Source organism: Pseudomassariella vexata (assembly GCF_002105095.1).
Source record: "Pseudomassariella vexata strain CBS 129021 chromosome Unknown BCR38scaffold_19, whole genome shotgun sequence".
NCBI classification, from domain to species: Eukaryota; Fungi; Ascomycota; class Sordariomycetes; order Amphisphaeriales; family Pseudomassariaceae; genus Pseudomassariella; species Pseudomassariella vexata.
The window spans coordinates 623592-635797 of record NW_024467974.1 but is presented as its reverse complement, the minus strand read 5'-3'; the positions used below and the strand labels follow the sequence as shown (position 1 = coordinate 635797).

The 12206-nt window shown below is 48.4% G+C and overlaps 4 protein-coding genes across 4 annotated transcripts; 2 read left to right on the top strand and 2 right to left on the bottom strand.

Annotated features, from left to right (window-relative positions):
- Positions 1–777: 777 nt before the first annotated feature.
- Positions 778–1738, top strand: BCR38DRAFT_354379 (class I glutamine amidotransferase-like protein; the record flags this gene model as incomplete). The annotated part of the gene is made up of 2 exons (XM_040856879.1): positions 778–1198; positions 1248–1738. The coding sequence occupies 2 exons, from the start codon at positions 778–780 to the stop codon at positions 1736–1738; spliced, it is 912 nt and encodes a 303-aa protein (XP_040710841.1).
- A 3884-nt stretch (positions 1739–5622) lies between these two features.
- Positions 5623–6162, bottom strand: BCR38DRAFT_413975 (uncharacterized protein; the record flags this gene model as incomplete). Its single annotated transcript, XM_040858886.1, has 1 exon — positions 5623–6162. One exon carries the CDS (start codon positions 6160–6162, stop codon positions 5623–5625), a length of 540 nt encoding a protein of 179 aa, XP_040710840.1.
- Positions 6163–8212: 2050 nt separating this feature from the next.
- BCR38DRAFT_490103 (uncharacterized protein) lies at positions 8213–9530 on the bottom strand (the record flags this gene model as incomplete). Its single annotated transcript, XM_040864480.1, has 2 exons — positions 8213–9326; positions 9379–9530. The coding sequence occupies 2 exons, from the start codon at positions 9528–9530 to the stop codon at positions 8213–8215; spliced, it is 1266 nt and encodes a 421-aa protein (XP_040710839.1).
- A 782-nt stretch (positions 9531–10312) lies between these two features.
- On the top strand, positions 10313–11233 carry BCR38DRAFT_490102 (uncharacterized protein; the record flags this gene model as incomplete). The annotated part of the gene is made up of 1 exon (XM_040864479.1): positions 10313–11233. The coding sequence occupies one exon, from the start codon at positions 10313–10315 to the stop codon at positions 11231–11233; it is 921 nt and encodes a 306-aa protein (XP_040710838.1).
- Between the last annotated feature and the right edge of the window lie 973 nt (positions 11234–12206).

The following is a 12206-nucleotide window of genomic DNA, read 5'->3' as shown; positions in this document are numbered from 1 at the left end:
CTCACCACATGTGTCAAGAATGCCTTCTCCTATGGATTACCAACACGACCTGACCACTCCACCTCAATGCAAGACACATCATATCTAGTGACCAGGGTTCATCACCTTGGGATGCATCGTGTTAAGCATTCTTACCTTAGGCATATTTAATCGTGGGGGGAATTCGAATTGGACAGTCCCTTCTTACTACCCTACCAGAACTATTGCTGCACGCCGGATGTCACAGCATATTCACAGACTTAATCCAGTGGCTCCCATTTTGACAAATGGGCCAGTCAGTTATAAAAGTCTCTACACTAGGCTCTTATAGGGTGGAATATACCTGTCCTTGCTACCGGAAAGTCCCTGCAGACGTCCAGGCAGTGGGCGCTTCTGAGCGACACGTACAGCTTGAGGGCAAGCAACGGCAATAATTTGCGAAGCTGGTGGGTCCGCAGTTGGTGAACTAGCATCAATTCTAGAGGCTATCGTGCCGTCATCTTTAATCTCCTAGCAAACATTCTAGTCGCAAGCTGCAGGATGGGGTGTAGTAAATTTGACGAACATGACCACTAGAGCCATGGTGTTATCTCCAGCTGGCAGCTGCCATGGTACCCCCTGATCATTCCTTTTGTCAGTGAATATGGGGTGCCAACTTGGTGTGGGTAATCTTGGCAGATTTGAAATAATAAAGGCGCTCCATCCAGCGTTGTTGCCACTTGAAGGTTGACACTGAGGGGTCCTTGTTCCATGCTGACGCCAGTCAGTATCAATTTTCGAAGCGAAACACTTCCAAAGATGCAGGATCCAACTGCTAGCTTCGAAGAGGCGGGCTTTCTGCCAAACATATATTCATTGTCTCAGGAATTCGATTACGTACAGCCGCGTCTGACACCAATTGCTGACGTGAGACGGCTACCGGGGACCCGGCAGGTGCTGAACGTGGCTGTTCTTGAATGTGAGCAAATGCCACACAAGATCCTCAATACCCACGGTAACTTTACCAAGATCTTCGAGAAGTGGCTTGCTTCCGGTCTAGTACCTTTCAATATTGGTCGTCCTGGAAAGAAACTTTCTATCAACACAAGTACTTGCGTCGTCAAGGATGGTCAATACCCCACTGATTTAGCTGCGGTTGACGCGCTGCTCATCACCGGCTCTTTCGATTCTGTCAATGACGATTTTCCTTGGATTCATACGCTTCGGAGATATATCTCAGGTAAGGGAAGTTGTTTGACACCTTTATCTACTTAATGCTGACTGGATAGATGTCTATACATATCAACCCCACGTCAAGATCTTCGGAGGGTGCTTCGGACATCAACTGGTAGCACAAGCCCTCCTCACCGAACATGGAGCCCTCGTCAAAAAATCACAATATGGTTGGGAGATTGGAGTTCACGAGGTGGAATACAATTCGCGCTTCACTGAGTACTTCGGCTTGGATACGACGACCACACAGTATCAATTCCTACATTGCGACCATGTCATCCTGATATCGGCACTTCCTCCCAACTGGATTTGCCTGGGCTCTACCCCTTTGTGCGAAACACAAGGTCTGTTTGAACCGGGAAGAGTTCTTACATACCAAGGCCACCCAGAATTCCCTCGTGATATACTCTATCAGTTTGTTGATCGTATGGGGGCTGCGGGTGTCCTGAGCCCTGAAATGTACAAGATATCTTTGAATCTGATTGAGAATGAGGTTGACAGGGTATCAGCGGCCGTGATTGCTGTGGCCTTTCTGTTTGAACTATAAGGACCTTGTGTGAACATATCTAGGAAATAAACGTCTTGCTCAAACCGGATAATTACTCAGTATTAGTCTTGCTGATTGCACTGGAATATCATATTACACCATAATATAACACATTGACTACACAGCAACGTCAGATTATGCCGTACTATGCCGCCAGGTGCGACAATTTATCCAGTCATTCCATTCATTAAAACAAACCCCTTGCATTGAAACAGTCCTTGCCAATAAGGAGATATTGTTGCTTCCAGTTCACATATTCGGGTAATTGTGAACACAAAGCACTTCGCATTCCGGCGCTCGAGACTAGTTGAAATCGAAACTGTTGAATATGAAGCTGTCAGGACATTCAGAACCATCAATATTTTATTTCTAGTATGCGATCTCTACATCATATCAATCCATCCCGTGCCGCCCCGTTGCTCCAGGAGTATTCAACTCTGCTGCGTATTTCCATTTCCATAAGCGACACTCCACAGTATCGTGAGGCAATGGGGTGCTGCAGCAAATACCTTGTACCCGAGCGCAAGGTGAAACTAAGCTTCAGGACCATATTAAGCCCCAAGGCCAAGATAAATTTTTCCGAGAAGTGCGAGTCGCCCAAAAAGTCCCCACCAAACGTCGAAGACCCCCTCGAGGTATCGACGCCAAAGCCAGCAAAGAAGAACCGAAGGCCTCTATCGGGCCGAATACTTGATGGAGTCTGTCAAACTTTGATACGAGCGCGTTATTCGAAGATTGGGAATGACATCTATTTGGAATACCGTGACACGACGACATGGTATGACAGCCGCCCTGGTCCACCCTCCATCGGCACAGCCATCTCCGACTTCATCAACACTGTCATAGCTTATATACTCGATTGCAGTTAACGCTAGTTAGAAGCAATCATCTCCTGGACTGTATTCCTCGTCGGTTTTATCCTTGACCACGCCTGCATCTGGACCTTCCGCCTGCTTCATCGTACTCCCTTTACCGCCATCCTGGTCTACAGCTCTTTTATCCTGGACGGTCGACTTACCGTCGCCATCTGGGAGACTAGTTCTCGAAACGAGAAAACCGGGGCGCTGAGCTTGTATTTATTTTGGTTTACCTACATGTCCCACCGCTACATCACTTCGCCCGAGGCTTGGAACCCCTTGCACTGGAAATGGAGTGCGGCGTACTGCGGCGCTGATACGGGATGGTTCAACACACCTTTGCTGTGGAACGTGGTCGGTCTCGCGGTTATTTGATGGTTTCAGCTTCAAGGTATCACCAGGTCCGTTTCCCCGATTGAAACTGCAGCTGGTGTTTGATACATGGGATTTTAGATAGGAAGGTGGCACCATGGGTAGTTCGGTGGTAGTCGCGTATGTGAGCTGTAGGGACCTTGAAACAAATTGTTTTGTTATAGGATCTAGGAGTGTTAGCGTTCATGATCCTCCCTGTTTAATACGGATATCGGTTCCTTCGATTCCTAACACAAGGTGGCGGTCAGTGTCACGAAGCATATCTGTCTCAAGGTCAGCAATACCACCCATTCACTCCTAGATAGACTTTGAGAATATGAAGAAAGACCTATATTCGTTCTATCGTGAAATATCATACGCATTATCCGTGAAAATCATCGTCATAGATATGTCATTAAGCAGCAGAGATATTTCCCTGTTCCCAGGCCCTATCCTATTCTCACCGCTTTCCGCATTGGATTTGGCCTAGGAGTGACCCTCGTTCTTCTAAAAAGTAACGCAGTTGAAGAATCCATTAAATCAGCCATCTAACTATTAATAAAATGCACATAGCTTCATTAGGTGCTAAGGTAAGTGTAAGTGACGTTCTAGATACTTGGTAGTAGTGTCCCTCAATTATTATACGAGTGGGTAGTGGCCTACGGTACTTTGCTATGAATTGCGTATGACTGGGGTAGTGAGAGTGAGTGAGGGCGAATGTTTGGTGAGGTTAGGCAGAGGTATTGGTAAGGAAAGCCCTGAGATAATACCTAGTGGTTGAGGAAATCAGCTCTCTATTGATTACTCTGGATTGATGTCGTATTGATCGATATGCCTGATCTATGCGCTGTGATATATAGGTTGGTGTTGGGAGGCTCTGTAAGGTGCTCTTACTCTCTAAGGAAGGAATAAAGGAAGGGTTTGACCCACTATCCACGGTGGCAGTTGTACCGCTTTCGGCCTAGGGCATAACCATGGCGCTCAACCCAACAGTAGTGACCTTAACGGAGGAAGAAAAGGAAAGATGGCCGGGGCTGATGGGTTAGAGAGCCGTTTCGATTCGGAGCATATATGAAGAAACTAGATAAAATTAAATAGAAGCGTGGTAAATAGCACTAGGACTTACGAACAACTGTTTGTCGTAGAAGTCGCGGGGGGGTATCAGCTTCTGCTTGGATGACTCCTATTAACTAGTAGGAGATGATGTTAAAGATTTTGGAGATCAAAATCTAATAGTAGATATATGATCGACAGGAAGAGTTTGAATTGTGTGGTTACAGTCAATAACGAGTACAAGTGGTAAGTAGGATTCGAATATTCCACAGTGGATAGGCACATGCATGAATGATGTATTATAACAGAGGACTAGTGGCACACAGTCCACTGGCGGAGCCCTAGTTACTCCGTAACAATGTACACTAGTTAGATAGGTAACATTCTACCGTTACATCTGACGGAGGTGAACTTAGCTCAATCAACATCACAATCCTCTATGATATTATAGCGGGTGTACCGAGACTATGTCCACTTGTATAGGCAAGGAATAAAGCATTGGGGTTGATGGTACTAATGCAGGGGAAGCTTTTGTTCATGGAAGATCACAAGATCATCTCGCAGGTACTAGGCCTTTGGATTTATCACTATTGTTTTAGGACCTTTAAGGCTATTGCAACGGAATTGCCAGCTTGTGAAGACATAATGCCACCAACCGTACGTTATGCACCAATGTGACCAACCACTACCCATCGTACCACACAATATCTGCTTGTGGTACAGACATCGCTCATTTCTACCTATAATAAAAAATAATATTAAATACGCCGTAGATGTTAACCCTCGGTACCTCTACAAGTACTCCCTTAAGGGGCTATAGATGATATAGCGGGCCCTTAAGCCGCGTCGGGCGGTTATACAGGTAAACTTGTAGCCAAACGACTACTAAACCTCCTGTCCCTCCCTAAGTCTGTGCTACAACCCCTGCCTGAACTACCGATAAGTGTGGTAATGTGGCACTTAAATTCGTCCTCAGGGGTGGGATGCTGCTGATGTGCAGAAGATGCTCGACTATTTTTTTTGTCGCGACAAGTCGTAGTATCTGCTAATTGGGGTTCTTGTCGAGCGTATACATCTCAACCATACGCTCAAGTGGATAGACCGTAACGTGGTCTAGACGCTCGCAAGAATCGCGGCGAGAGAGGGTCCGATAAGGGGTCGGATTAACGATTCGAATTCTGGACCGGCTGTCGAGTTATATTCCGCCGACGTAGTGCTTGACGGTCGACTGGCTAGGATGCTCGTAATCCTAAACTGCACCAATCTCCCTATTATCGCTAGGTAGGCGAAGTCAACAAGGTGGGCAGCGCGCCGTAAGGGTTGACTAAACCCCCTTGTGTGTCAGCTGCAGGATTCGAACCCGCGACTCGTCACCGACCCAAGTGGGGGAGGCTCAAATCGGGACTTATCTACCAGCGAAGTGACCAACTACACCAGCCGACATTACCTATAATATAAAACCCTTATGGTTACAGTTCACTCCTTTGGAAATCTCCATAGGTCACCACAAATTCAATGCAATAAAATTTGCACAATTGGACCGACAATTGCATTCAAGGTCCCATCTACACATGTATTAAATATTTCATAAGTGGTATCATAGGTTCCAATCGCACTAGCCGCCTATATACTGGCCATATAAACCCACAGAACTAGTAGCAGCACTACAGGCACCAAGACCAAGAGTAATCGCAGCTGAAAGGCAACCAAAAAGTCGAGAACGGCCAGCGAAGTCTCACATTCAATGTATTTCCTCCACATCATGCGCTGGAAATGCTCGGGCTCATGGTCGAATCCTCTCTCCATACAGTATTCGCAGTAAGCAAAGGATATACCCGAGTAATCCGTACAAGCCGACACAATGATGCTGCTAGTACGGTCTTCAGACTCGGGACGCGATTTGTAGTTGTCCTCCACAGTGTCTGTAGTACTGTATTCGGACATTCGAGATAAATAAAGGATCTCTGGCGTATTCTCGTCATTATTATAGTCATACAATGGAGACACTCTATTGCTGTCGACACCACTATTGCGGATAGACTGAAACATCGGGGCCGGTCCTCGATAAGGCGGGATGATAACTTTGAGCTGCAGTTTAATCGCGGCCTTAATTGCGGCGTGCCCAGACCGCCTGGAGCCGAGAAGGTGAGTAGACTCTGCCATTTTCAAAATGAAAGTAGAGAACATAAGTAATATAGAAAATATGAAAAAGAAAAGAGCAAGCCAAGTCTCGGGTAGAAGATCTGGCTGTCACTCTGAAGAAGGGTATAGTAGCGGCACAACAACTCCAGGCACCAAGAAAGGGCCCACGTTGTTTTATTTGTTTCATCATAACCCAGACCCTCGAAGAAGTGGCAAGTGTCGATAATGGACTGTGACCTATACACAAAGGCACGGAAGATGAAGGATTCCTTGTCTTGGTACTAGAAGGTCCGCTGTTCTTTGTCAAATGGACAAAGTATTCATGCATGTTAGCATATTCAAGGTAATGATAGATAAATCAGTAAAGGTGCCTTCCTGACATCATAGCTGCGAACCATCATAACCATGGAAGTGACGAAATCTAATTCCCCACTGATATAAAATGCACGAACACATAGGAAACAGCAAGCTGACATTCAGAAAGCGCTAGTTTCAACTTTTTATCTCGGTAGATATGGGACGGAGGCAGGCAGGCAGGCGCGGATTGTACTATTTAAGGACCCCTCGAGGCCTACTTGGGTTTGGTCCCCCACGCATCTTCGTAGCACCGATACAGCCCCCAATACTCTGAACGCGATAGCCTTCTAGTAATAAAATTGACTGGCACGTAGATAAAACAAATTAAACGGAGGGCGTGGGTAGGATAAGAGGTGGGATAACTACGTTATATTAGTTTACTACTCTAGGATACTGAGCTATGCTATATTACTTCCCTGTATTGCGCCACTTACTTTATTATTCACTTGACAGGGTCATTATTAGGGCTCTCATAGTTTATTCCTGCGAGTGGGCATTGCTTGCCTTCCAAGTCTAATTCTATTGCTTTGGAGGTCGCTCGTGTCTGGACTTCTTTTTCGTCTCCCAACCCGCCTTGGTTTCTCTCAATGCTTCAGTATATTGTCCCTTCTGCTGCTTAGTACGCTTCAGCGCCTCTCAAAAAGCCCTGTCCTCTTCCAAAGTGCACCGTTTCTGCAAAAACTCGGCAGATGTGGGACTCACTGGGCCGGGGATCGAATAGATCGATCAAGGCACAACAAAGCCAGCTCGGACCTGTCGCTGCTCTTCAAAGTTCCAGAGTTGCTCCTCGAGTCCAAATTCATCTCAGACTATTCACTAGGTCTTGATATAATTCGTCCGGTCCTCTATCGAGCGGTCTCGGGCCATGTCACCGACCGTGCAGAATACTACTTCATTTGGGCGATTCTCGTTGAGTCCGCCATTGACCAATCCTTCAACCTTGACCTAGATTATCGTTGGACGTTGTTCTCCTCTACGCTAGTCCATAAAGCTCCCACCAACCTGGTACATGCGCACCATCGGCAGCTCACTGAGCCTCTTGGCATCCTCTACTACTTGCTTGTACGAAAGCGTTGCTGACTGGGAGAGCGGGTCTCGACAGTCTGCTGAATTAATGATCTGGTAGCCGTTTCAGCACGTGGCTCATGCTTCAACGCGTATTGGGAGGTCTGATGGGGTTTTTTGCGAACAGATGACAGTGTGGAACTCACTTCCCTTTGATCTTGTGAAATTCTGTTCTCGTTGATGAGACTGTCGGTCACTGAAGGGTTGGTTGGCTCAAAACGCTTAGTCTGTGCATCATCCGGGTTGGTTTCAAGGGGATATCTTCGATGTCGTTCCTAAAAGCGGTTTCGTTCGGTTGGCCGTTAGCTAGTGAGGCCAGCTCATTGCAGACTTTTACATACATTCGAGTTTTCCCAGATTGTTTTTAGGCGACTAAATAGTTGATCAACATGTTAAAAGTCGGCTAACTAGCTCTAACACAGGGAGGCAGCTCCCGGTAGCGAACACGGTACGTTACTTATAAGACCCGCCAGACCGTAGACAACAGCAACTTAGCGTTAGGCCTCAATAACTAGAACCTCACAAGTCGACGCATCACCAATCGTATAGCACAAATATGAGTAACTATCTTATGCCCTGCGGGCGCCTGTCAAAGCTGATCTGTACTATATTTGCTTCCATGACAATTGCGGTACGGCCCCCTCTCCTTCTACTCTATCTGCATGATCCAACCGTCACCCTCGCACTCCCCCTTTGCATTGTGTCCCCCCCAAAGCACGACACTGCGCCCATCTCCCAGCACATCACAGCCGAACGCACTTCTCGGTCCGGGGTGGACTTTGCCCTCATGCGCCAGTATATCACCGGGTGGCTTCACCTCCACCTCGGACCAAGTGTGAGTGCCGGAACCGTCGATGCCAACCTTGGAACGGATTGCGTCCTTGATCTTCGCAGGTTGAATGGCTTCGGAAAGGGTCTTGGCAGCCTTCACTGAGAGATCGCTCGAGGGCAGCTGGAAACTCCAAATATCAGTCCAATGTGTTGGTCCCTGTGTCTCTTCAGCGGATGTCACTTCTGAGGTGCGTTCGCCGAAGAAGTACAACAAGTACTGACGACCGTAGCCAGTGTTGATGTACAACAGGCCCCCCTTCTCACGCGATTTGGGTCCTGGCGTCAAGGGATTCGTAGGGAAGGTAATGGTTTCCCATTGCCGCGCCTCATGATCCGTACCTGGTTCAGTGTTTAGGTAGTGAAAGTTACTGCTGAGATTGTCGTTACCGGCAATGAGATAGAGTGTGCTACCTCCCATGGCAGCATTCGAGGTGGAGACCGGGGCACTGGGCAGTTGACTCCACATCTTGGTGACGGTATCAAAGTGCCAGACTTCAGACAGATGTGAGCCCCCTTCACCCTTTCCTCCGTATAAAATGAACCTATTGCCGTGCGAGAATAGTTTGGCTCCTGACCGCATATTTGGACCTTCGGCTGTATTTGTCGGCATGGCGTGCCAAACCGACTTCTCTGTCTCGTATAGCCAGATGCTGGGGTCATCGATCAAGTAACCAGACGCGTCGCAGCCGCCATAGATGGCAACGCAGCTGTTGAAGGCGCATGCAGAGTGGTTCATTCTCGGCTCGGGCACACGACCGCCATCACCGAGAGGTATCGCAGGAGCAAGATGGTAGTCCGAGTCTGAATTCTTCGCCAGGGAGAACGAGTGTATGCTGTTGCTCGCTAGCTTGCCCTCGCTGGTCTGGCCGCCAAAGAGGTAGGCTTTGGAGCCCATGACGGTGAAAGTGTGGTTAGAGCGGGCAAACGAGGTGCTGTATGGGTCAGTTTTCTGAAAATACAGGGTACGTCGGTATGATTGCGTACCTGGTTGCGTCTGGCGACGTAGCTGCAATCTGAGTGAAGCTTACCTTCAGCTCATTGGTAGGCTTGGCTAAAGCGTAACCTGCTGCACCGGCATAAGCTGCGGTAGATGCGACCTGCTCGGCCACGACGGCTCCAGCTGCAATTTCTGCCATGATTGATTTCTGTTCCGTGATTTGGGGGTCGGAATGAATGCTTGAATGTTGGAGACAGCTTAGGATGAGCGAAGTGTACAGGGCGTTTGTTGGTAAATAGCCAATGGAGGGCGATGACGTAGTGCGGGATGCCCCTTCCATCAATATCAATACACGGGGCGTGAATCCGAATGCGCACGAAGCCCAGTGTGATAATGAATCTGGAGGTCAGTCATTCTGAAGCATCTGCAATCGCATGTAATGTGACGGCATCAGATTGTGAGAATGTGGTCTAGACCTTGTTGCTAGCTAGGGTAATTTGATGTGCCGGTCATGCTCTTTGCGCGTCGGAGATTCGACCTGCAATGGCAATAGGGACGCGACTTCTATCTATTATTATCAATGGAGTTGGATAGGAACGGATGGAAAGCAGCCGCCCCGTCGATGATCCCTGTAGGCCACCTTCCAAAGTATCCGAAAAGTACTATCAGTGCATAACTTGTGCATTACCAAGAGACCGATATCTCCGAGCTCCTCACAATTGGGCGACGCGGCTGCCATTTCTAAACTTGATCACGACGCGCCGATGCATAGGAGGTACTAAAATTGAAGATATGCAGGGATTAACCATTTTCCCAGGCGCCCCACTGATTATCAGCCTAATCTCAGGAGATTCTCCATGTTTCAAAAATGTTGTTCTCCCCGCTTCATCATTCCCATAATCGCGGTGCAACTCATTCCTTTTACCATTGTTTTTTTTAGAATCTTGAGATTGTCGCTCTTTTCCTCACACATCTGGGAGCATGAAGCTCCCAGCTAGTTCAGTCCTTTTCGGCGCCCTCGTGACACTTGTGCAGTCTGCTCAGGCCAAGGTCAAAGCCACCGCTCAAACCGGCAACATCACTCTCTTCACCGGCGCTACTTGCTCCACCCCGGTTTTCAACGTCCCCTTCACTCTAGGAATCAACCACTGCGCCAGAGCCGACTCGGTGTCCATCTTTCCCGGCTCCTATGGATCTTTCATTGTGAACGAGCGCCCGGTGTGCGACAGCGGGGCTCCCGCAACCTTCAACGTCTACAGCGACCTGGGATGTATAAATTTGACCACGTCGTATGAGCCTGGTGCTGCCACGAGTGGAGATGACGGTTCTTGTGAAGCTCCGAACGGTGGTTTTAAGGGCTTGGAATTCTTCTGTCCTGTGGTCAAGACGATGACTGCGACGCGCATCGCAACAGCCACCACCACAACCGATGAAGCTACTTTGGAAGCCACAACATATCCTACTCATGTCACTCGTACGCACACGGCCGACGGAGCTGTGGGGACCCCTGAGAAAACTACGGAAGCTCAGGCGACTGGAACTGGGACTGCAACGACGACTGGGATTGCAACAACGACTGGGACTGGGACTGGGACTGGGACGGGTACTGGGACGGGGACTGGTGTATCAACCGACTTGGCCTCAGTGGCAACCCCCGTCAGTACTGGCACCGAAGTTATACCCACGGCGGTAAGTGGTCAACCGACTTTGCTGGTTGCCTCCGAATCTGCCGGTTCCACATGGGTGCTGACGGCCACCTACCTCGCGAGCACCACTGGCTCAGCCGTCAGCAGCATGACTGCTGTTCCGTCGAATGTCATCATCAGTGGTGCCATGACGATATCAGGGACAGCTTTCACCCCTGTTATCTGTTTGCTGGCCATGGCAGTCACGTTTCTTTGAGGCATACATATATTTGTTTTTTTTTCAATTCAAATAGAGTGCGCAGTGCTTGACGGCCAGTCGATCTGACTAAGGCGCTGATCGACGAATGCTGGACATAATTTTACGAGTCGGGGCCTCGACTGGGCCTTGTTCGATCAGATTGTGATTGGGTCGCCCTACGAGCTGACATGGTGTTTAGGCCCATTGGCATGGCAGTTATTGGGAATACCTAGTTGCGATATATGGTCGATCGTTACCACGCGTATATATAAGCTTTAGATCTTATATGCTATAGAATGTTAGTATCAGCAAGAGCTGCCGAAGTATGATACATGTACAGATTCTAGTTTACCAGTCTTGTGTTCAGTCGAAGAGACGAGGATTACTCCTAAAATATAGCAGACCACTCCTCCCCGTAGTTGGTGGGTGCACTAGGCTTGCAGCGATTGGAGTACTTGGTTATAAAGACGACGACGTGCTTGATGCATGCAGCACTATCACACTCGCATTTTTAGGTCGTGAGCTACATGCTTGTCTCCCTAATCCCAATCAAGCTTGATCCCAATGCATAGACATACTCATTTTACCTCGGCCTGTCCAGCTTCACATCATCGACAGCCATCATCCACTCCACGGCCATCAAGCCGCAAGCTTCTCGAAGCAGATCTCCATGGTATTTGGCCGCAGGACGAAGCTGGGATTCTCAAACGTGAAAGATTTCTCCACGCTCAAGAATCTGAAGTTTCGCACGATCTCGACCCAGTTTATCTTCATCTTGAACGCCAGCGATCTACCAATGCATATTTTGGGACCATTGGAGAAAGCGTTGTATGCGTAGGGTGGGAAATGTTCGTCCATGTGTTCCCAGCGCCTTGGATCCACCTTGTCGACATCGGGTCCCCAGGTCAGTGGGTTGAGCATGGAGGTACAAGGGGCAATGTCAAATGCGGTTCCCTGTTTGCCCCTCAGCGTCAGTGACTGCGTATATCGT